The sequence below is a fragment of the Moschus berezovskii genome, chromosome 24 (assembly GCF_049115385.1).
Source record: "Moschus berezovskii isolate FMDL1 chromosome 24, NW_MosBer_1.0, whole genome shotgun sequence".
Classification (NCBI taxonomy): Eukaryota; Metazoa; Chordata; class Mammalia; order Artiodactyla; family Moschidae; genus Moschus; species Moschus berezovskii.
In genome coordinates, this window is record NC_142483.1 from 21,627,849 (window position 1) to 21,652,914 (window position 25,066).

General features: G+C 41.8%; 1 protein-coding gene across 2 annotated transcripts in view; it reads right to left on the minus strand.

Moving 5' to 3' along the window:
* Positions 1 to 1,056: 1,056 nt before the first annotated feature.
* CADPS (calcium dependent secretion activator) overlaps positions 1,057 to 25,066 on the minus strand; it is a 484,390-nt gene continuing 460,380 nt past the window's right edge. For both annotated transcript variants that reach the window (XM_088831951.1, XM_088831950.1), the window contains exons 27-28: positions 5,410 to 5,514; positions 1,057 to 2,186 (exon numbers count right to left, since the gene is read on the minus strand). In XM_088831951.1, coding sequence (XP_088688077.1) covers positions 2,007 to 2,186; positions 5,410 to 5,514 — 285 coding nt within the window. In that variant the 3' untranslated portion in view covers positions 1,057 to 2,006. The remainder of the gene's footprint in view (positions 2,187 to 5,409; positions 5,515 to 25,066) is intronic.

A 25,066-nucleotide genomic window follows, 5' to 3' on the forward strand; every position in this document is an offset into this window, starting at 1 on the left:
ATGTTTTACACCTGTGCCCTCATCATTTGTCTGAACAATTGTCTGCGAGTATCTCTGGGTGAGTGTTTCTACACAGAATTGTGTCACCATGGGGTGAGTTACCTTATCCTTTCTTATCTCGGTATCCTCATCTAGAAGGAGCATAATTACAGTCCTCTCTCACTAATGTGGTTGTGAAATCTGAATGTGGTTAAGACACGTAGAATGTATAAAATGAGTACACTTGATAATAAAATAGTTGCCCAACAACAGCAACTATGGGTATACAATAGTTGCTCAATAAATGGGAGTTATTCTCAGTACCAGGGGCAGGAAGTACTGGTGATTTGTTCCTGCAGACCTTAAGGATTAAATAGAGTGAGATGTACTATATTTAGAGGGGTTGATGTCGAGACCAACTGGTAAGCATTTTGCCTGGTCCTAATGAAAAAGTAGTTGCTTCTTTAAGACCTGTGTCAGCCCTAAGGAAAAGGTCAGATTGATTTAGTGGCAGACACAAATAAAACAGGTAAGGCTACCAAAATGTTTGGTTGTCTTTTAAACTTAGGTGATTATACGGCTGACAAAGACTGGGGAGCAAGACGAGTACTCCATATCTTAGAGAATCTTGTAAAATGCTTTAACAAATATATAAGAATCATATATAATTGGCACACGCTTTGTTTGAATGCAAACACTGCTGTTAAAGTGGTGCTTAAAAACAGTTTGTTGGCCTTCTCTTCATACAGGAGAAACATTTCTCTCGTTTACACTACTCTCTTGCTTAGCAAACCCTTATTTATCCTATAATGCAAGTGTAATCAGCCCAACATGTCCAAATGCCCACAGATTCTGAATTAGTGGAGTCTGCATTAATGGAATTTTACACTGTTTCTCGTGGAGACAAGTGTTTGTAAACTACCCACTCCAGCAGTTTCAAGAACACTCTGTGAAAATGACCCCTTGCCTCCACTTGCCCACATCTTCCTGATTTGTATGGTTTAGTTCCGGCTTTCAAAGGAGATGCAAGTAAAAAAAGACCCCAAAGTACTCTTGGGACATCTGAATGGTTATTTATTGAGAAGCCACAGTTTTCCGCACTTTCATAACTGTAGGCTTTATATAAGGCAAAAGCAAGATGGACCTACTACTGTACACGGACAGAAAGAGCTCTGCAGAGGACCCCAGGGCCATGCAGTTACAGAACAAAATGCAATGTACATGACAGATATAAAAACCAGCGTGGAACAAAATAATTTTAAACTATGGTTACAATCTACTGAAGGAAACATCTATATCTTAATATAAACACATTTATAGTCTAGGGTCATAATTTAAATATTCAGGTCTTTGATTTTTTTTACATATATGGTTATCGAAACATAAAAGCATAACATTTAATAGGATAAACTTTGATAGAAGACAGTCGCTCTGAACTGTGCTGGATGTCATGAGAGGATCGCTCGTGCCATGACAATTAGGAGGATCAATCCATTGGTATGTAGCCATCCTCTTTTGGGTAATTATCTGGATAAATGACAGGATGGGTTAACAAGGATGCCAAGGGTTCATTTTTCAGTTTCAGGGGAAGAGAAGGAACCAAAAGTTGATTGTTGGAGACTCGCCTTTTGTTTTTCAAAAAACAAAGCAGATCTATGTGTCTTAAATTCATTTATTGTACTCATTTAAATAACTGGCATCCACATACGGGAAATAAAGAAGGTACTTGGCGTACTCGCCCTCATATCCATTTACTGTCAACGTGCACACACAGCACATTAATGAAGCATCATTGGACTCTGCTGTACACAGGGGTACACCTAGCAACTGAGCTATGGATTCTCCAAAATGGTATTTGAAAGGTCATTTGCTAATCTTGGTACCACATACCTAAAATGGCAATTGTCTCGGTACACATCTCATGGGCATGGTAGTTGACAGAAAATTCCCTAATGGGGTTAACTAACAGACTAAGGACATGCATTGATTACAAGACTCTGTCCTTGTGGACCCTAAGCCTGAGCATTCTAATCATCCTCTTCATCTTCCTCATCGCTGTCCTTCATGCTGATCCCCTGCAGGCCCCCACCCTCGCTCACAGAAGCTGTGGCCTCCTCCACAGTGAGACGGTTCCGGATGGTTTCATAGGTCTTGCTGTTTAAGGTTGAGTCCAGGACTCCTTGCAATCGGAAATCTCTATAGGTTTTCTAAAGAGGGAAAAGATGCAGTGATGAGGGAGATCTCATCTCCATGGAGGGTGGGAGGGGGCACAAGGTGAGTGTGGGGGTGAGGACAGTGGCCTCACACTGCATGCACTGTCACATGAAAAGCCACCGTGCTCAGATTTCACTTGTACTGAAAACTGAGATTTGTTGAATGACAGAAAATGAGAAATGGTGACAGGATAAACTGTATTAGATGAGACAAAGCAAAGAACATAAGCTTGTTTATTCAGTTTCGTAAAGGGAAATGTTCCATCATTGTTTTGGTTCTCCTTTTTTTTTTTTTTTTTGGTCTGGTTCTTTCTCTTAGGTTAGTATAGTATCATATGATAGACAGTGTGAATAGCTATAACACATAAATAATGGATTGTGTGATATGGTATTTTGTGATTTCTGCTGCAGTCTGGTCTTCAGTATTTTTTGAGGCTTGTGACTGTGTATCCCTTTGTCTCATTCACCAGACAGACATATGCATATTGGTATATGAAACCGATCACGGGCAGCCACAGTTAGGGGGAAGATGGAACGTTAATGCCTCATCAGTATGTTGCAGGCATGTGACTGATGGCCTGTCTCCTTGGGAAAGAAGTGTATCTATTCTGTTCACAACTTCGTGGTCTCAGGGAAGAAATTTGGCTCTTTTTCAAGAACAATGGTTTGGTATTGCTGTACCACCAGTTCTTTCTTTGTTCCTTCAGGCAATTTCTCTTGGATTTCCTGAGGTATCCCAGGGACTGTTTTTCTAGGAATCCCTTTGCGTTAATTGAACATGACCAGAAGCATCTGGCTGTTGTCTACTTCGCAAAACATGTTTTTTTGCAGAAGGTCCCTCTCTAACTACAACTCTCCTCATCACACTGCATATCATTTCAGCTACTGATTCTGCTGTTTGTTTCTCCTCTTGATATGGGAAGCATGCTAAGGGGTCAAAAGAAGGTACAGTAACGTACTTCAGCACCACTTGCATTATGATTTCTGGTTTCTAGAGTCCATCTGATGCAGTCCTAGTGTCATTCACCATGTCAACCACTCCTGAAAATCACATGTGGTAATGACTGCAGAGTACTAGTGAATGCTGTTCAGCTCAATGAAGTCCAATAACAAAAGATTATAAATAGGATGACTGTGGGTTCCCTTTGCCAGGTTATATCTGTGGTCCCAGTATGATTATCTGTAGCATTTTTCTTTCTTTCTTAAAAGTAATCTGATCATCCTAACTACTTAAAAAGTACATCCTAATTACTTAAAAGAAATTCAAAGGTCACCCTAACTATGGTTCTACTAGGTAGCTAGGAGAACTGTGTCTTCACCTGGAGGGGGTATCGGTAAAAGGTTGATTAAATGCCAGTGTGGTGGAGACCAGATATCCAGACGATTTACTTGGTTTTTCTGTACTTTTCAATCACTGAGAATTGGTTGCCAGAATATGATGGGGAAAAGAAAGGTAGAGACCATTCAAATATTCTCCTCTCTATTTAAATTCCAGAGCAGTGTGTTTCTCACCCAGACTCCACATGTCTAATGACATAGAGTTGTTTTTCTTTTTTTTTTTAAATACTCCATTGTGTAGCACACAAGTAGGGGCTCAACTAATATTTGTCTGAGGTTGGATGGATGAATAAATGCTTGCTGGATAATGAATGAATGGATGAATAAATGGAGTGGATGGAGAGGCAGGAAAAAAAGCCAATTATCATTGGAAGTTTGCCTGAAGGAGGAGGAGGCCCCTGGTTAACGTACTTAGTGAAGAGGTGGTGAATTCTGCTTCATCCCTCTGTGTTGTGGCTGTAGTTAAGCCGGGCTCACTTTTGGCAAAAGTGAAGGAGTTCCTTTGGCAGGGATGTTTCTGTGTCCCTTTCCCTGTGGCTCATGTCTGTGTTGTTTTTGGCAGAGGCTAAGAAGCAACCTCCTCTCTGACTTATTTTTTTTTTTTCTTAATAAAATATTGCTAATTCCAACAGTCTCAACAAAAATCTGGAAATATCAGTAATGGGAAGATATTGTAACAGACTAAAATGCATGTCTGCCCAGGAAAGGTCAAATAGAAAAAAATTCCCCTAAGAGTATTTATAGCTGGAAAATGGAATTCAAGGGATCAGGCAATGGTTAGTGAGGTTGCCTTACATTTAAAAATATGAAAATAAGGCTGGGTACATAGTCCAAGTGCACACATTTCTTTTTTAGGAGCTGCAATACACTGTCTGTAACCTTCCCTGGGAGGACTCTTTGTGAGATCAAATGCATATGATAATAATTCTCCTTAATTACACTCAACGGAACAGTAATTGGTTTTAAGTCAGCACTGGGTAGAGGAGTACCTTGAATGAAATGGTGTTAATCCGAAAGAGACTAAGAAATGGGGCAGGCGGGAGGGGGGTGACTTTTGGCAAACTGTTCAGAAATAGAAATTCAGCCCTGTTTTATTGTTAAAATATTTTTAAAGAGACTTTGTGCTTTGAATGAGATTTTTGCATACGAATGTTTTTAAAACCCTCTACGGTGCAGCATCAAATGGAAACTGAAATGATCAAAAACGTATTTACCCCCTTCTGTGATCTTATTATTTCATGTAAACCACTGAGATTTCACGCTGAAATAATTATCATTAGTCCAAGGCACACACAAGAACAGGGGGAAAAAAGCTACGTTCAGGGTATGTTACCTCACCTTCGTGATCCTTTACATTTGATTGTATACACTCATTGTAAGAGAAACTACTTCAATTAACTACGAGAACAATATTGATTTGCATCCTGATAATGGTCACAGGACATATTTAGAAGGAGCGGGAGGTAAATATTTCTATTAAATTAATTGTGGCAAAATTTAATTTAATTAAACCATAAATGAAATTCATAATGGAGGTGATTAGCATGGCGGTACCCCAAAGCCAGCTTCTAAAAGTCTAATGCAAAAGGGCACAATGGCTCAAGCTATATATTTGCATGGCAAATACATAAAGTATTTTTCCAGTCTGGATAACATATCAACTGCCTTTTTATTAAATTTCCCTTTGATGTCTGAATAATAAATTAACCAGGCAGCCCACAATGATTTCATCGGTTTTTCTTGCCTGAGATACTGTTTTAAGAAGCATCTTGTTTTATACATAAACTAATATTCTTTGTGTTAGAGAAGTCCTACAGCTTGCCAATGAAATGTATTTCAGCCAGCTGTTTGCAAAGGAGAATCACCATGTTTTCTTTACCTTGACCATCCTAATTAGAGTTTTCAACTGATAAATGTGAAGCTGTAAGTCCATCCGGTCCGTCAGCCAGGTACAGATCACGTTCATGGAGCTGTTGTACCATTGCTGAAAAAAGAGACAAAAGTTCTCCAGGCAACACATCATGGAGCATTTAAACAGCAGAGAGGGATCAGGCCATGTGTGAGCACCCTGCCCTGCTCCAAGAGGAAGACAGAACAGTTAAAGAGCATTTGAGAGCACAGAGATCACGAACAGTGATTTGACACAAAGTCACAGGGTCCCAGGTCAGCCGAAAAGAGCGCGGTTCGGACTCTGGGTTGAAAGCGCAAGTCTTCCCCTCTACACACCTCATACGCAATCAGTTCAGAAGGACCGTCTTTTGCTCTGTCGGTTCACCTCACTCAGCCAAGATATAAGTCACTGTGTACGTCCTACTGCCATTATCTCAGGGGTCCGGGAAGATGGGGGACCACTCCACTGTGCCCTGATGCCACTGGCTACTTACCTGTAGAGAAATCCAGACCCTGTCTGCTAAGGAAAGTTCTGGGAATCAGGCTGACAGCCTTAGGAATTTAGGGCAAAGTTTACCTTCATTTACCCTAATGGGTCATCTGAATAAACTCTATGAAGGAGGGTTTCTCTTTAAGGGCCAAATTATACTCTGGGCAGCTTATGTGGCCTTACATTGGCTGTGCAATCTGTTTTAATCTTAACACCCAGAAATTATGGAAGATGAGAGGGGGAAAAAAAAACATCTACAAATGAGCTCATTTCAAGCTGTTGAAATCATACTTCCCCTTAAGGGGGTTAAATTTTGCTTCTTGTCTGTGAAAAATGCTTGAAGCTGTGTCACTTTAGACTGCCACCCCTGTGGTGAAGAGAGTCTCTGGTGCGGTATAATTTTGCAGCACTGCTCATATATTCATAAATCTCACTTGGAGACATATGAACAGTGTTATGAAGTGTCAGTACGAAAAAAAAAATCTAATCTTTTAAACTTCACCAGGTTTCATTACGCGTTGCCGCTTATACCAAACAATTTACAAATAAAATGAAAAGGTGTGGATGGACCTGTACATTTATTTATAGGGAAGTATATGAACTGTGCACAGAGACGATGTAAGAAAGAAACAGTGGTTAAAGAATCGAAACGTTGCATACGCTCCTGCTAACTGACACGCACATTCGCACGCAAGCACACGCACACCAGTGGAGATTTGAAAAGCATAAATAAAAACATGTTTCTGATGGTAACTCCACCCTTTCTCACCTAAAGATCATCCAAAATCAGTTTATGCCTAACACTCACAGTTTTTCCGAAGCCTTGTTTCTGACTTAATTTCTAAAAAAAAAAAAAAAATTAATTTGGGTTTTTACTTGCAAGGTAGAACTGCCAAGTTTCACCTTGCAAGAAACGACACAGTCGCAGCCATGGCCCCTCTCTGCAATCTCCCGTTTCGAGGCTCTTTCCTCATCAGAGCCAATTGTGGCTCTCCTTGGAGCCCAGCCGCAAACAGAGACCACACTACCCCAATCGAGGCAGCACTGCAGCCTCACAGCCAACTTCTGCTCTTTTAAAGATCATGGAGGCAAAACTGTCAGTTTCAGGGAACCTTCTGTCCCTCCCCAAAAGAGTGGGCGGGGTGAGGGTGTTCTTTTCCCTCAGATCTTCGATTCACCCCATGTCGGGAGGGGGTTTGCCCTGGTCAAGCTACTTTAGGTGTGGACAGGTTTTCCCCTCTAGGAGTGAGAACATTTTACTGAAACATTTTTTTGTGTGTGGGAGGGGCTGGTGGTTGTGATTATTTGGGGTTCTTTTTTGCACCTCCTGCCTTGGGATCCTGGAGCTCTTGCTGTCACCGCATCTGGGTTTGTTAAGAGGCTGGGACAGGAACATTACTAGTTCATGGGTGCAGCCCTACTTTACTCTGAGCAACTGGGAGCCCTCTTGTGTTTACCCCAGGTCTCAAATTCCCACATTTACTAGCTTTATCTGACGTGCAGCCTGGGGGCTCAAATAGTCTATTTTGAGAGACATGAGAAATGTCCCCCTGTTCCCCAACTCCTACCTCCTGGGGTTGGAAAATGAGCCTCAAAGGAACGTGGGTGACCTCCCGGCCAATCCGACCAGACCAGGGCCCCATGATGGGTGCATCTCAGGGACACAAAAGAGGAATGTGGCACTCGGGCTTCTAGGCAGAGGTGGCATTTCGCTTTGGCTGTGACAACAGGCAAACCGGCGCTGGCTTCTATCGCTGCCAGCAAGCCTTGTGCAACATGCCTTTTTCTCTTTGCTGAGAGACATGCCACCTTTCAGGGGAAGAAAAAACTAACGAGCGCCCCCCACCCGCTATTTCATATAAGTAATTCCCCTTCTTGTAAAAAATGGCTTTGGATAGTCAAACAAGAACAAGAAAAAGGTAGACTGCTCTCAATACTCTTCTGTGCTGCTGAAAGGGAGATGGATGCGTCAGCTTATCACACTCACAGATTTCCACCCCAGGAGAACAAGAAAGCCCTGGAACATCCATGCTTTTCCTCCTGGATCTCACATCTCGTGAAAGAAGTGTAAAAAATGTATGATGCCCCATTGGCTACACATTTTAAGAGGCAAAAGGGAGTAAGTCACTCCTTTCCAAACCTTATGCTCAGGAGATGAAATTGGAGGCACTTTTGGATGAAGTGTGGTGCTAACTTGGTTTTCCAGAAAGGCGCTTGCTTACAGGCACTTGGGTGTTGGAGGAAGCAGGAGTCACTGCCTTCGAGAACTTGAAAACGTTAAGGGGTGAAAGGGATCTTCCACCTTTGATCTCCACCTTGGAGAGGAGGCAATCAAGGCCCAGAGAGGTGAAGTGACTTGCCCGCAGTCACAGTGCTAGTGAGTCCGGAAGTGGTGGTTTTGCAGGGCTAGGCACTGGCATGAAAAAGCTGAGCATCTAAAGACTGCTACCTAGGAGGGTGTAACGGTGCACTGGGCATGAGAGCTAATCTGGTGTATCTTTTCCCAACTCTGCATTCGGGGGGTATCACACTGATAGTAGAAATAGGCCTTAGTGGGAGTTCTTACACTATGGAAATTGGCAAACGCCACCAACTAGGGCCTTCTCCTTTTCAGAAAGCCAGTTGTTAAAGCATTTCATCAGCATATTACTGGGTGTCTGGGGTGTTCCTGCTTTTCCTCATGCAGTTTACAGTGCTTATTAATCAGGTTTGCTTTATTTGAGATTGATGCTAATATAGCAGATTTGTTATGATTCTTTGAAAGAGGAAATTAATACAACATTTTAAGTTCTCCCTGCTTTGTTTTGTCTTTGGTTCAGACATGCCTTTTCTAGAGATAGCCACAAAAGTTTTGGTAAAATGCACTCTAAACCCTTAGAAATAAAACTTGTGAGAGCATGGCATATACTATGCCTTGCCTTAGTTCAGGTATATTAACTGGAAACTACCTACATAAAGTTAGTTCATCCTAAAAAAGCCCCTGAGAAATAAAATCACCTGTTACCTGGGCACCATGAAAGTATAGTCCCTAGGGACTAATTTTATGAAGGTTTTACAGTTAGAAGCCAAAAGAATAAAGGCTAGTAAAGCCTTGGAGAGTTGGGAACTTCTTGGGTAGCTCAACACTGAAACTAATGTGATGTTGTAAATCAACCACACTTAAAAAAATTTTTTTTAATTGCAAAAAAATAAATCAAGAGCACTTTGGAAGGCTGATCTAAAACTTTACCATTAATTTCCTTTTCACCTTCCCTTTCTTCCACACAATTGTTAACATCACAGGCCTGACCTCCTTTTCACCTAGGTTTGTGATCCTGGGCACGTTACTTACGTTCTCAGAGACTCAGTTTCCTGATCAGTCAATGGGAATTAATCACTCTTTCACTGGCCTTTCTGAGGGCTAAACGAATTAATGCTAATAAAGCTCACATCACAGTACTTGGCACATAATAAGGCCTCAATAAATGCTAGCCGCTACCACAGCGAACACTACCGCTAGCATCACAACAACGGTCACCATTACAGGTGACGTCCTCGTCATCATCACCATCACCGCTCCTCTTTTTCCGTCTCTTTCTCAACCCAAGAAATGCCACAAAACAAGGAAGAACACAGAACAAATGGCCAGAGGAAGCCATGCAGTGGTGGAAGAGATTATTCCCATTGGAATATCTCTGGGATCATATGCTCAGGTCTTACAGGACATACAACAAAGCTCTCAACAAAGCGACCCCACTGTAGAGTTGCTTTGTGTTAGGGCATCACCCAAACCTATAAAACTATCCTGAGTGCGTTATACTATATTGAAACTATATTGACCTAGATTTAAATATAGGATTCAAAGGTTTCAGACAAGTAATGAGTGATTTTGCAAACCCTACATGGATGAATTACACCTTCAGCTTGGGTTGGATACTTATTAGCTGGATAAACTCAACTCTTAAGCTACTTAACTCTCTGACCCCTAGTCTCCTCTTGGGGTTAATATTAGTACCTACTTCACAGGATTACTGTGACAGTGAAAAGAGGTAATTGTGTAAAGTGCCTAGCAGAATGACTGTCACACAGTAAGCACTCAATAAAATTTCGCCAGTATTGTTATTATTACTCCCCAAAACAGACCAGTATCCTTTTATTAATAATACACAATACAGAAGAATTTTCATGATCCATTTCTAGTAAAAATCAATATGCAGATATACTCAGGTCACACATTCTGCCCTGCAACTAACTACACTGACTTCATGCAGAGGAATCCTTACACTTAACATACCTCTTCTGTAAGTAGGGGTTCACTGCAGCTAAGATTAGGGTGAGGCAGGGTCTTGCAAAAGTGCAGGATTGGATGCTGCCTTTAATTACTACAAACTCAAATATGAGTTTGTTCATTATGGGTGACTTGCTTTCAATTTTTAAAAACATATTAAGACATTTACCTTGATCACTCGTTAACATTTTGGAACTGAGAAGTGAGTCATTCATCTCTCCCCAGTCCCTATACTTGGGTTCACTGTTTATCTGGAATTTTATCCTCTGGAAGTGCCGCAGGATTGTGAGATGGGATAGATCATTCACACCTTACTGGACAACATGTTTGGGTTGTTATATTGGATTTGGATAATCCCTCATCAGCGGGATACAGTGTTACCATGCTATAAAAAGGCTGCTGCCTTCATCCCTCTACTATCACAGCCACCTAGATGAGTCTAAATTCTCTGCCCTCCCCCACCTTGATGTTAATTCAACATCCTAAAGGGACCTTACTGTTAATGACTCATTTGTTTTCAGAGCCAGCCACATCGAATTCATGAGTGGCAATGAAAATAAGGAATAGAGGCTGAAAAGGAGATAAAACTACTCAGTAGTGTTTCCATATTCACTAAATTGCAAGGGTTAACATATCTGCTTAACTTACATAGCTGCCTATCACACCATACCATTCTGTAAGACTTTACAGTCTATAGTTTTGACAAAGTGCTATTTTGTACAGGATTCCTAACACACACAAACACATAGTACCCAAAATTAATATAGTTACCTACTCATTGAACACCGAGTCCTTAGAATGCACAAGTAATGTGCACAGCGTTCTATAAGCATTATGTAATTTCACCACAGAATTGAACTCTTAAGAGTATCAGTAAGGGGAGAGATGGACTGAGAGTTTGGGGTTAACAGAGGCAAACTATCACATATTGGATGGATGGGCAACAAGGTCCTACTTTATAGCACAGGGAACTATATTCAATGTCCTGGGATAAACCATAATGGAAAAGAAAAGAATATAAAAAAAGAACGTATGCATATGTACATGTGTGTGTGTATAACTGAGTCACTCTGCTGTACAGCAGAAATTAACAGCGTACTGTAAATACATCGTAATACATAAATATGTATTGTAAATACATCAATAATAAAAATAAAAAACATAAAACAAAATGACACACTTAAACAAGCATCAATGGTATTAACAACCCTGTTTTATAGATGAGAAAAAGGTGCATCAGTTCAGTTCAGTCACTCAGTCGTGTCCGACTCTTTGCGACCCCATGAATCACAGCACGCCAGGCCTCCCTGTCCATCACCAACTCCATAGATAAGTTAAATAAGTAGCCTGTATTCAGATGACCGGTAAGCAGTGGAGCAGGCTTCAAATTGGTTATTTACCACTACACCTATGTAAGTTGTCACATTTAGCTCAATAATTTTAAAAACCAATGGCTTGTTTTTAAACAATGGCTTGTTTTTTACTACTTGCCAGGTACCCTTTCAGCAAAGTCATTCAGCTCTGAATTTCTCAAAGGAGAAGTGTGTGGGTGGGTTCCAGTGTTTTTGGAACTGTCTCTCTCAGAGTCTAAGCTTGGCCTGTTGTTGAAAATATTCTACTGTCTATGAGCCTAGAAAATTGCTAGGTACAGTGTGTGGAGTCAGGGGTTTTCCCACAAAAAAACACTCAACAGCCTTAAAGAACTAATAACGGATGAGAGATAATCATTGCTGACTCTTAAGAGAAATGATTCAGAAAAGTTGGATGGGGGTGAGGGATGCTATTTCTTAGCTAGCATCAATGTATTTTTAATTTCTCTCTGTAGTCCTACCTCATTTCTTCTTTTCTCTTAGGTTGGTAACTCAGCAATTGCTACTAAGAGAAAACTCTCACTGTGGGCAGTTTGTTTTTTCAATGACAGATACAACTAGAAAAACTGCCTCTGTCACAATGGATTTAATTTTCCTAACAGAGTGTTGGAGATACAAAAGTTACGACACTGACCAAAATTTCACTTCTGAAAAAGTATCCATCATAAGCTTCAACACTGTCTGTGAACAGGGAGAGGAAGACAGGCTTGGGGAATTCAGTTTCATGTTCAGTTAAATAGGATGTCATCAGAAAGGGCTGAAAGAGAAATGATTTTGGGCGGAATATCAAATGCAATGAAAATAGTCTAGTGCAAAAAGTTCTTCCTGTGTTGCTTTTTTCTTCAAAGAAAAATTTTATTGAAGTATAACATGCACACTATAGTGTACCACTTTTAGCAAACCGTAAGCATTTACACCCAAATTCCAAGCACATGCCTACCACAGAAGGTAATATTTAGCCCGATACATGAACATGTACCCTTTCAGAAATTATGGTATTTGGTCTAAGGACCAATAACCACACCATGCACAAACACATCTCTTCACACACCTTCTTTGATTAAAACCTGTGACTCGGTTCTATATAACCTATGCACAAATGATAGTCAAAATTTACAATGATCTGAGTTCTACTGTTGGCTCATTTCCAAATACATGTTTCGTTTGAAATTGGCATGTTCACCCTATTCATGTCAGGGAGGCAAAGTGCTAAGTGCCTGGGCAATTCATGGCTAAAGTCTGAACAGTTGAGTCTTTATCATCTACAGCCTCACTTCACAGATTAGGAAATTGAAGCTCAGAGAAGCAGAGTGGTCTACCAGCCAGCAAGAGATGGAACCTGGCCTCAAGAGGCTGAGACGCAGTACAGCTTAAGAGACTGGACTTGAATCAGGCCTTTCCTGTGTTTGAATCCTGATAAATTCCTTATCATCCCTGTGTCTCAGTTTTCTTATCTGCTAAATGGGGATGATGAGAAAAACCACTTAGGGTTGTTGTGGGGATTAAATGAGTTAATACGTGTGGCATGCTTACAACAGCGCCAGGCATACACTAAGTGCTAGCTGTTACTATCTAGCCCTGCTGTCCTACCTTATTCCATGAATAAGAAATATTAATAGTATGTTTCCTAAGTGCCAGCTAGTCAGGGTTGTGCAAAGCTTTCTGAGCAGTTCCCATTCTTTGAATAAGACCTGAGCAAACAGGTAATTTATAACTTCTTGATAAGCAACCTGTATTTCTGAACTGAGGAAACACGGTGAAACCTGGAAGATTTTTATCTTTTCTTTGGAAAGTACCCTTTCTCCAATGCAACTCAGCCAGACATCAGAGAAACTGCCTCAGCACCTTGCATGGACTATCTAATGAAGAAAGGACATTTTATATGTTGGCAAAGAGTCAAAGAGGAAGATAATACTTGGACCACACCCATATGACTACCATGTTCCTCATGCTGCTTTTTGTGACAAAAGAGGATTATTATTAGCAGAAAAGAAACCTGCAACCTATTTAAATGGCTGTATTGAAATACTGTAATGAAATATTTTACATTTGAGGCTTTCAATGCATATTTCTTTCTTACAATTTGGGTAATTTACGAGCATGTGAAAAGCGTCATTAAGGTTTTCTCCACACTCCTACCAAAGTCTCCAAAGCTCTGTTGACCTGGGCCAGAATTCCATAGCCTTGCAGCTTTCTTACGGCTAAGGATCTGCTTGTATTTGGTGTTGTACTCCAGATTCAGAGAGGGTTTGACAAAGGTTTGGCATGTTCAAGACATCTCTGCCAAGTCAATGAACACTAAAAGACTGCACACAAGTTTCAGGATTTGTCAGAGCCCCCAAAGGGAGCTGATATGCTTCACTAAGAGGGTGTGTCATCTGAGTACTTAAAAACAAATGGTATGTAGCTGAAAGATGCAATCTTTTGCCTTACTTGAGTGACACTGTAATTCAGGATTTGATTCACCAAAACAACTGCTTCTAGAAGTGGGTATTTCCAGTCACAGCTTCAGGACGCCAGATAAAAGCACAAAGATACCACAATCAGAGGGTAGAGATAATCAGGGTGACACTCTAGGCTGTCCCAAGTGTTCTTTTTTAGTTGGAAGTTTTTGGTTTTTTTAAAATCTTTAATACTTTGGCCACCTGATGCAAAGAACTGACTCACTGGAAAAGACCCTGATGCTGGGAAAGATTGAAGGCAGGAGGAGAAGGGAACGACAGAGGATGAGATGGTTGGATGGCATCACTGACTCAATGGACATGAGTTTGAGCAAACTCCGGGAGCTGGTGATGGACAGGGAAGCCTGGCGTGCTGCAGTCCATGGGGTCGCAAAGAGGTGGACACGACTGAGCGACTGAACTGATAATTCTCTGGATGGCTAAAAACCATTTCATTGAAATCTTTATAAAGTTGTCTTGATGCTGTGGCTTTTCAGGGTTCTAAACTCTGGACAGCAACCTCTGAAAGTCTGATGCAATCCAGACTGAGGGGGACGTCAGAGGCAACTTGCTGAAACCATGGTTCCAGAGACCTTTGCTATGAAGAGAACCCAGCAACTCTTTTGCCTTTAGTTTCTTCTCATAAGGAAGAGATATTGCAAATAAAATTTTTTTTTTAAAACTTTGACTTAAATTGATACTTTTTAAAAATTTTGCTTCTTCTATAGGAACATATATAGAATTTAACATATGGGAGCAATTTTAATTTCCTTCAAAAGGGCCTAAGTCATACCTTAATATTCTTTTATTAAAATAAGCAGTTATCTATTCAAGACCAAATTTTACCTGTCTAAACCTGAAATATAGAGAAATGTGCAACAAGCAGTGTCTTCAGGAATGACACTTCAAATGGATGTTCAAAATAATGACTCCACTTGGACTCCTGACTAAATGCACTGTAGCCATTTCACCAAGTCAATACCATCACTACTAGTTGCCTGGGAGGAAATACAAGGAAAGAAGGAGTCCCGAAGGGTTCTTTCTAGGATCAAATCAAGCAGGAGAGTTTAATTCAAAAGTTATATTTATACAGGTTATACAGGGATCTCTCTTTGGAAGATACATCCTTTTTTTTTTTTTTATTTTAATGGTTTGATAAACTTGTTGACAATTTCAGTAAGCTGTCCAAAACACCCAAAGCCATACGGGAAACGAGTGTGTCGCCTCTGAATCAATCAGACTATGTGAAATCCAGGAGGGCACAAATCCCCTTGTATCCCGCCCAGCCCCACATCTCGGTATGGTGAATGGTCACCTGCAAGGAGTTGAGACAGTACCCAAAAGCTCTGCTCTCCTAATACTTCTAAGATATTTCTGGAAAGTTTTCCAACTCTGAATGAAAAAACTCAAAGATCAACTCACAGATATTTACCTAAAGACAGAATAGGAACAGAAAGGAGGCACTAAAGTGAATTTTCTACTGTGAATGCAATTTCAACTTACATGTGGATACCACTCTTCCACCATTTCCGCAACCTGAGTACATGATATTATAAAAAGATCCAGCAATTCCACAGATGCAAAGAAATGGAAAGCAGGATCTTGAAGAAATATTTGCACACCTGTGTTCAGAGCAGCATTATCTGCAATAGCCAAAAGGCAGAAGCAACCCAAGTGGCTATGGACAGAAGAATGAATAAACAGAAGGTGGTATCTATACATGATGGAACAGTATTTAATCTTAAAAAGGAAGGAAATCCTGTCAAATGCTATAACATGGAGAAAACTTGAGGATACTGTGCTAAGTCAGTCAGTGAAAAAAAGACAAATACTATGATTCCACTTCCATAAGGTATCTAGAATAGTCAAATTCATAGAACAATATATGAATGTGGTTGCCAGGGGCTGGGGAGGGGGAAAATGGGGAGTTACTACTGAATGGCTACAGACTTTCAGTTCTGCAAGACTTAAGAGTTCCAGAAATTGGCTGCATAACAGTGTGAATGCACTTACCACCACTGAACTGTACCATCTGAAATGGTTAACCTGATCAATTTTACATTATGCTTGTTTTTACCACAATCAAAACACAAAGAAGGGAAATGCAGAATCGCTCCCCCAGTTGAAAAGGAAACTTTGCTAAAGAAGGCACGGCCAGGTAGCAATGTACATGTTCTAATCTGGAACACCCAATCGTGTTTCACAAAAAGCCAAAAAATGATGTGCACGACGAACGGGGGCCGGGAGGAGATGATTTCTCAAGGCCGAGTTCTGCGACTGTGCAGAACAAAGAACATATCTGGTAGCATTTGCTCAGTCACTTATTGGGTTTATTTAAAACATGCCACGGGGCCAACATTTCTAAATCTGTGAAAGAGAATTAAATGAAGCCCAGAGATGAGAACTGAGAATCCTCATAGAGGATTGGGTCCAAACAGCCAGAAAGGATGCATTTTTCACACCGCGTGACACATCACCTCATATTTTTTCACAGAGACTCCCCCGTCCCCTTCCTGCTCCCCGCCCCCTGATGTTCCCCATACAGATTTGATCAAGCAGCGCTCAGCCCTGAGACCCCGGTTCCCACTGCCCAAAAGGGCAGTGGCTCCACCATTCAGAATCACCACCCCACTCTACAACAGACTTATTAAGGTTTGGAATGTGTGTTTACAAAGCCCTTATTTTAGGAAACAATTAAGAAGAATTAGGCTAATAATGCGAGGCAAGCAAAGCTTTTGCCCTTTGCTGAAAAATAACTCCTACATGGAACAGTTATACTAATAAAAATCATGTATTTCTTAAACGCCTCAAAATGATCTTTGCACCCAGCTCGGCAATTAACACTGCCCCACTGAGGAACGTTTATTCCCCAGGCTAAGGAGGATTAATCTCCATGTTTGCCTGACCAATGTCTTCCTTCGCTGAAAATACAGTATGAGGCTTTGGGCTGGAAACAGAAATTTCTGTAAGTGGGGATCTCACAGGAGGCTTAATTCCCTTCTCATCTTAGAGGGTGGCAAGGTGGACAGGAAGGGCTGGGTGCCCCCTACCAGGCCCACTAGAGGCCCATTCCAAAGACCTCCTTTGGCCAGTCCTTGACCCTGAAGGAGGATGAAAAGGCCTTTCTTTGGGTGGCCTGGGCCTCATCTATGGAGGGGGACTTTCACTCCCAAATCGCCAAACTGACTCCTCCTCACTGTAACCATTTCAGGACCTTCTTCTGGGCCAGAATCTACAGATTTCTCACCTCCAAGCCTGGGCAGGAAGTGACCGCTGGGCAAAAGGGGGACACAGACCCTCCCGTTGGACGCTTTGTCTCCTTGACAACACCCCAGCTGGTGGCCGGAGGAACAGACTTAATTTCTTTTCTTTCTCTGCCCACCCTCCCCGCCCCATACTTCGTTCCCTCTTTCTGTAGATGCAAACGTACGACATCCAACATAAAGTTGCCGAAATAGCAATCTTGTCTCTGAATATATAAATTGCAAAAATTGATATGAATAAATCTGCAAGTAGCACACTGATTGTGGCACATTTTATCAAAAAACGGCGCTTGGGCACTCGCTGGCTGGGGAGGGGGGTGGTGTCATTACACATAGAGAAAAACATCTGCAAACTCCCAGCTTCTTTACTTAGAACTGAATGGAGGCATGACCTCCTGTTCCTTGCCATGAACCCTGAGTTCACACTCATATTTTACATGTTACAGGAAGCCACAGCTCGCCCCAGGGGTGCTGCAAACAGACACGCAGAAGCCAGATGTAGGACCCCCCACCCCCCTTGCTCCTTAATGCACCTGAAGAAGCCGGCAACTCGACATTCAAAAGCTGACATGCTCGTAGCTTAAGGTCACTTCAGATTTTGTAAAGCGGAGGACAAAACCAGGAATGCTTCTAGGGCTGGGCTGTCAGCGGGGAGGCGGAGGGATTACAAGAAACCTGTGACTCTGCCTCTTTCTGCCTTTGCTGGTAGTTTTTTTGTGTGTGAACAAGTGCCATACAACAGATTGAGCCTCGTATAAAGGCCTGAGACTGTGCAAGGGCCCCCCGCTGGGCCTCAGCTGTGCTTGCAATTAGCAATAGGCACGGAGTGATTATTGTTGGGGTAGCGGATGGCAATGCGAAGTGACAAGTTTTATGGGGGAAGTTGGGAGTGGGGATGCTCGGCAAGTTTCTCTTTCTTTTTTCTTTTATTTTTTCCTGGTTCTGCAAAAACCCCATCCTTGGGCGGCTGCAACCTCCCATTGCAGTAAAAGCTAGTTTTTTCCCCCCTCGTCATTCAAAAGAGACTGAATAAAATTGGTGAAAGAATATATTTTTTTCTCGGTGCTTCAGAATGCGGGTTTTCTAGGTCAGAGCTTCCTGGCTGCCCTATTTAATGTCAGAAATACCCATTTGCCTCAAATTAGCAGAGATCTGGGAGTTGAGGGCAGGAGATTAAGCATACAAAATTACTCAGCAGGTGACGGTGGGGTGGATTTGAGGGTTGAGAAGTCTTTAAAACTGACTACAAGACATTATATACTTCTGACAAAAGAACATAGTAATCCTACCTGCTTGCTTTAACCACTGTTGTTTGCCTATTATTATGTGCTTTAATGCTCATGAGAGCAAAACTAGTGCTGATACTACTCAATTACCATAGTAACTCACACCAGTGACCTCTTATCTCAAGGCTCCCAGCCCAGCTGAACTAATCCAAGGAGTTTGTGTCTTTTTATTTAAATGGTGACATATACTTGGACTGGAAAGCTCCAGAGGGAGGCTACTCCTCTCTTTGTCCAAGATCAGAACTTGTTTGGAGATTTTGAGTAAGGCCTTTTCACCTTTTGAATCCAAGGTGGTTCTGAAGTTTATGGATTGGAGGCTGTGGGATGTCTTTAAAAACCACTATGAAGACACAGAACAATGCCCAGTGAAGACCAGCAACCTCCTAGCTGCATGATGGTCGTGTTGCCCCTTGGGCCTCCTTGGGAGGGGGAAAAATGGGAGACACTTAATGGGGAACGTTGGCTGTTCTATCCCATCCGTGGGACCAAATGAAGACAGGACAAAACGACTACCCAGAGGAATTTCATCACAAGCTTTTAAAAAGAAATACAAGTGATACTAGCGTTAAAGTTTTCAGGCTTTTCAATTTTACCTGGCCTGTGAATGTGTTTGCCATGCACATATGCATCCTATATACTAGGTCTGTGTACTGCTGGTGACTCAGAGCCACAGGGTTGCACCAACACATTAAATGCGCTGAGAAGTCCTGCCATAGAGAAACCCACTGAACTTTGCGTCCTAGTTTCCAAATATATTTGACTAAAGAATTACTTGCCATGAGCCGTAGCTTTCAGGGTACTAATGTCCCAGTGAATCCGCTATGGGAAAAAATCCTATAATGGCATAACTAATAATAATGAACAATAATAGTAGTAAAAATAATGACAGTAAACATTTAGTGAGCACTTTTTACGTGTCAGGCACTATTCTAAGCAGTTTATATGGGTTAAACTCATTTAATTCTCCTAACAACCTCAAGAAATAGTTACTTTTTAAATTCCATTTTACACTTCTATAGCACCATACTGATATGGATTCATACTCCCTGAAAGAGGGAGAAAAGGAAATATAATCCATATGTAATAAGCTGGCTTTTAACGTTCATTCTATTTTTCCTGTTTTCAGAGATCCTGAAGCATGTAAGCTCCCCCAATATATATATATATATTTTCCCCTATAACTCAAGGCCCTATTTAATATCAAGTTAAATGAGGAGTGACGCATGACTCCCTGCAAAATCCTTCCACCTTTGAACTTAAGGTACTCAAATAGCAAAATATCTCTCTCTCCTCTGTCTCTTTTGATTAGCCTCCAATGGCCTGCTGTCCTGAAAAAAAGAATCCAATTTAGGTATCAAAATTAGATCTGTGCTTTCCTGTACACAACGTGATTTCTAAAACTGCTGGACACCTAAGTAATTGAATAAAAATGTAACTAGAGGTCAAGCCCTGAATGGAAGATGGAACATGGACCCAACACCAGCTGTTCTAACACCCCCTGGCTGACCAACGGGACCTATCACTGCAAATCTGAACATGCTTGTGTTTCGGACTTTTGTTACCTAGACCAGTACTTTAGCAAATGTCAGAAGCTGATACCTAACTTTCAGCAATCTGTGATACTTAAGGGAAAAGGAAAAAGCTCTCTCAGGTACCTGGATTTTCTCAGGCTCTTTCTTTTTCCAAGAGACGTAAATAATGAGCCAAACGCGATTAATCCCCAATCAGCCTCTAGCGAGGCCTGGTCTGCCGCCTGGGCTGCCCAGGGCAGGTGTGCGGTTTGGACATTAACAAACTCACCCTGGTTAACAATACCTTTTTCTGGGGCCTATTTTTCTCTGGATATGTTGGGGATTTAGTCCTGGGCCTCCCTGTGCATTGAGAAAATGGACCCCCATGCCTTGAGCCTCTGTCCTCTCAAAGGAACCTACTGTTTTGAGAAAAATGTATAGTTACAATCCAAATTCACACTTTCAAGTCATCTCAATCACTTCAAGCTCAATTATGTCGAAAAAGAAACTCTAGTTTTGGTGGCACATCCTACCAACCTATTATCCACGTGAGAAGGGTGATCACTTTTTCTGAAAACTGCTCTCTGGGACGCATACAAGGACCTTAGATGGGGGAGAGAGATTCATCCCAGGAGCGGAAATCAGATGGTTCACGAACGGCATCTGCCCGCCCCCGACCGCTTCATAGGTTCGGGAAGTACATCGAGAGTTAACTGCATTAATTCACAAGCAGACTGACGTAAGCAACTGAATAAGAAATCTGCATACCATATAGAAATGATTATAGAAATCATACTCTAAAATAAGGATTGTAACTCATGTACCAAACGGAAAGATAAAGTGGAATGCCAACTCTGTCTTTTTAAAACAGGGCTGGTTAATCACATTAAGGAGCTAATTTCATAATTCGCACATATTCAACTTTGTCTATAGAGTCATGACTCATGAGAGTTTTGTGAGTCAAAGTTGAAGTTCTTATGTGGGAAAATTCATATTGACTTCAGGGAGTTCTTTTTCTGGGCTGAGGTTGTTTTAGTCCCTACTCTCAATATTAACAACACCACCACCACAACCAAAACGCATGATCTGCACCTTCACATAATCTGTTATTCCATGGAAAACATTCAGGTAAACAGACAAACAGGATGCTGCTGGTCCAACCACACAGCGAGTTTCCAAGCGGAAGATGATTGGGTACTTATATACCATCCAGGACGCAGAGTCCAGAGCCTCAAGGATTCTAAGACAATAAAGCCAACAACTATATCTATGGGTCCAGGACCCTTTTCCAAAGTTCTCTAAGCAGTTTCAAAATTACATCAATGCCAGCCCTCAGGAAACTGGGCTCTATGGGGAATGGGTTCCCATAAGGAAAGGGTACCATCTTTTTAGGACCAGAGATGGCATTGATTTCCAAGAAGCTGTCCATGGGACAATGCTCGGATGCTGGTTCAGGAACGCCAGGTTTCAAAGACAAGCATGAGAATGGAGGAGAAAAGATGGCAGAGGCGCAGGTAAAGACTTCTCAAACTCTGAAGAGGAAACATTGAGGGGTACATGGTGATTGCCCCTATATAAAGGAGATCAGAAGGTAAGTTCTGATGCCTGGGGCTCAGAGATGAAGAAAAGAAAATCAAAGTGCTGCTTTTAAAAAAGTTAACATGTGTTTTCACCATGTACAGCTGGGCTCTGCTTCCCAAAGGCGCCCTTTCCTCTTGCTTTATTTTTAATCTTTGTAAACCATATTCCCCACTTACTACTTCTCACTCAGAGTGACTCTTTTTTTTTTTTTTACCTTTCTGGGAGGGAAGAAAAAAGAAAAAAAAAAACTTCACATTCGCCAGATCACTAACCCCAACCTCCTTCTGGGGAGCTCGCTACCTCATCTCTGCAACTGTCCTCAGACCACTGTCCTCACACAGGATACACACCTGACCCTGCTGGGTGCCCTCAGTGTCTACAGATGGTTTTGGATCCACCAGCCAGGAGATAGGAAGGCTGCGTCAAGTGCCCCGCTGCAGCATTCAGCTGGGGCTAGGACCTGAGCGCATAGAGTTAAACCGTAAATTAGCCATGAGTTAATATGTGCAGGCTGAATCCCTCTGCCTTGCCATTAATGCTTTCCGTCCACAAGCCTCCCTCTCCCTTCTCCAGCCCCCCTTCCTTTTTTTGAGGCGACAGAATAAGAAATTAAACACTTGTGGGTTCATTCGAAAGAGTGAATGAAATTGAATAAGCTCTCAGTACTTGAGGCGCACAGCGAGTGCCTGAATGGGGCAAACCTCCTAAGTTGAATGGAGTGTCTTTTGGGACCAATTTGTCTCTTTTCACTCTTTATTCTTCCCTTTCTGCTGACAGATGTACAAAGGCGGAACTGCGCCGTGCAGCTTATCCGCAGGCACCCACAGCAGCTGTCACTTTTGTCGAGCAAGTTAATCAAGCAAATGCCACCATATCCCACTTTCTATAAGGAACAACATGTTATAGACAGTAGTCTTGCTAGAAAGAGACTTTATTTTAACTTTGATTGGCTTGGTTCCTTGGCCCCTCCCAATGCTTCCCCCCTTTTCCCCCACAAAAGGAGGGAGAATGGGAGGATTGTGCCCAAGCCAAAGATTTGGCTGTGATCACATTATAGATTTAATAATAATACTGTGTGACAGGCTGAAGACTTGATTCCAAGTTCTATCCTAAGGACTGAAGGATGCCCTGGGTCTGGGTTTTTTTTTTTTTTTTTGAGCATGATATTGTTTGCGCTGGACTGTTAGGCTGTGTGTCTCAAGTTATAAAAAGAAAAGCTGAGGGCAGAAAATAGTATCACGCCACGGATGTCTTGGATTAATTTCATTCTGCTTTCCTTTGTAAAGCAGGTTGCATTATTTACATACTTCTTGTAATAAACCCCCTTGCCTGGCCAGGCTTACAAAAGCTGAGCTAAACGGAGAATCACTCGTCTTTGTGCATCTTGCCATTCATGAGTTCTTTACGCTGAGTGCCCAAATTTATTTCTAATATGCACCAGCATGGGCCATCAGGCCTTCATGTCTCCAGCTCTCTGTAAGCCAAGTGGGGAAACTTTAAGAGAGTCCTAGCATGTCTGCATCCACGTCCTCCCGTGCGGTGGTCACCACTAGCTGGTGACTTCCAAAATCATAGGCAGAAGTGAGCTTTAGTGAACAGTGTACCACTGCTGACCTTGCTGCCACCCAGGAGCCTGCACTCACTTAGGAAGCTGAATGCCCAAAGCAGACATATTTTCAATAAACAAACTCTTTAGAGACAATGTGGAGAGAGAACTTTCCAGTGGCTAAGAGATTTGCTACTTTCAAGGGTTGGCTGACAGCTGACAATCTATCTGGTAAGCTCTTTAAGGCTTCAACACACATACACACACAATTCTTTCTTCCCTCCCTCTCTCCCTCCTTCCTTCCTTCCCTTCCCTTCTTCCTTCCTCTTTTATCACCCTGTCAGATTGTTTATTATAATCTTCGGCTGGAAATAAGTCAAGGAAGGACGCTGGTGAAACCCGATTGCAAACTTTCACATTGCTGACATCTTAGGCATTGTTGGATAATGACCACATAATGATTTAGTTGCAACTACATTTGTGTTACGAATGGATTGTATGACTATGTTATTCTGTAATTCTGGATTACTTTTCCCCTCCTGTAAAGCCCTGCTGATCTGTGAAATTTCATAGTGCCATTGACAACGCAGCTATGTGGGCAGGTTAAAGGAGTCCATGGGGCCTCGCAGGAGACTCTGGGGCATTGTTGCTGAATTATACCACTTGTGTCAAGGTTTACTTAAAGAACTTAAGCTGCTACCCTAAACCATTTACCAACTGTCTGGGATGTAATGGTATTGTGTTACCATCATCCCCCTTGCCTCAAATAAACCACAAAACTTTATTCTTCTGGGATAAAGGATCTTAGACAGCACCCAGAGGGAAATATAGATTGAACGCTGAAAGCCTAGGTAGAAATGGCTTTTGCAGCACATATGGCATGCAAGCTTCCCCACTGCGCTGCGGTCCCTCTCTGCTGAGGATGGGGTTTCACCCTGAAGTGGGTACAAGAGAGCTTCCTGGGGTCTCCACCTTTAGGTCTAGATTTGCTGGTACAGGTGGAACTCCAGCTTGATGACAAAATCCTCACATTCAGGAAGAAGCTGGGTTGAGTCTTCATTAAAGAGCCTGCCTAATTAGCTATGCAACTCCCATCATTGTTATTGGACAAGCTGTGACTAACAAGCTACTTTCTACTAGGGGGTCACAACTGCAATTTCGGTCTTGAGTACTGCTGTGGTAGCAAGCAGGAAATAATGACTGTTTTACTGTTATGTACGTGGTGGATGAATGTGGGATGCAGAGCCCTCACTGGATAAGAATTTGGGGGCACATATTTGAAGACTATAGTTTTTCTTCTGAAAGATATCATGGTTAGGTGTCCACTTTGCATTGGAAAGAAAGGACTTTGATATAGGACTGATCACTTTCCTGGCTTCCGAATTTACTTAAGTCAATATACCTCTCAGTGACTCAAGATCTTTGTCTGTAAAAACCCACCTCACAAGAAAGTTATGAGAGTTACAGAAATGATTACAGTAAGTTCCTAGAATTGTACCCTGGTACATAGATGGTACCCTATAAATATTGACTTTCATCAGCCTCAATAGCTGTGGAGTGGGGATCATTAGGTATCTACTTTCTAGGGCTGCAAAGAGGACTTACAAGAAATAACACTTTTAATGAGATGATGTGGTTACCATCAATAAACAGTCAAGAGATATACATAAAAGAAAGACTAAATAAACTTTATCATTATTATTAAACCTGTCAATTATTGGGACTCTTCCTCCCTTTTTGTACCTAGAAAGCAATCCTCTTCCCTCCCTTCACAAGTCCTCTTTGGGACTGACTCATAAAAGCAGCTTTCAGAATGCGTTTTGAGTGATGAACATTTCAGCCCCATCTTCCTAAGGCATGGGGTATGACAGGAGAAGCACTATATTTGGAG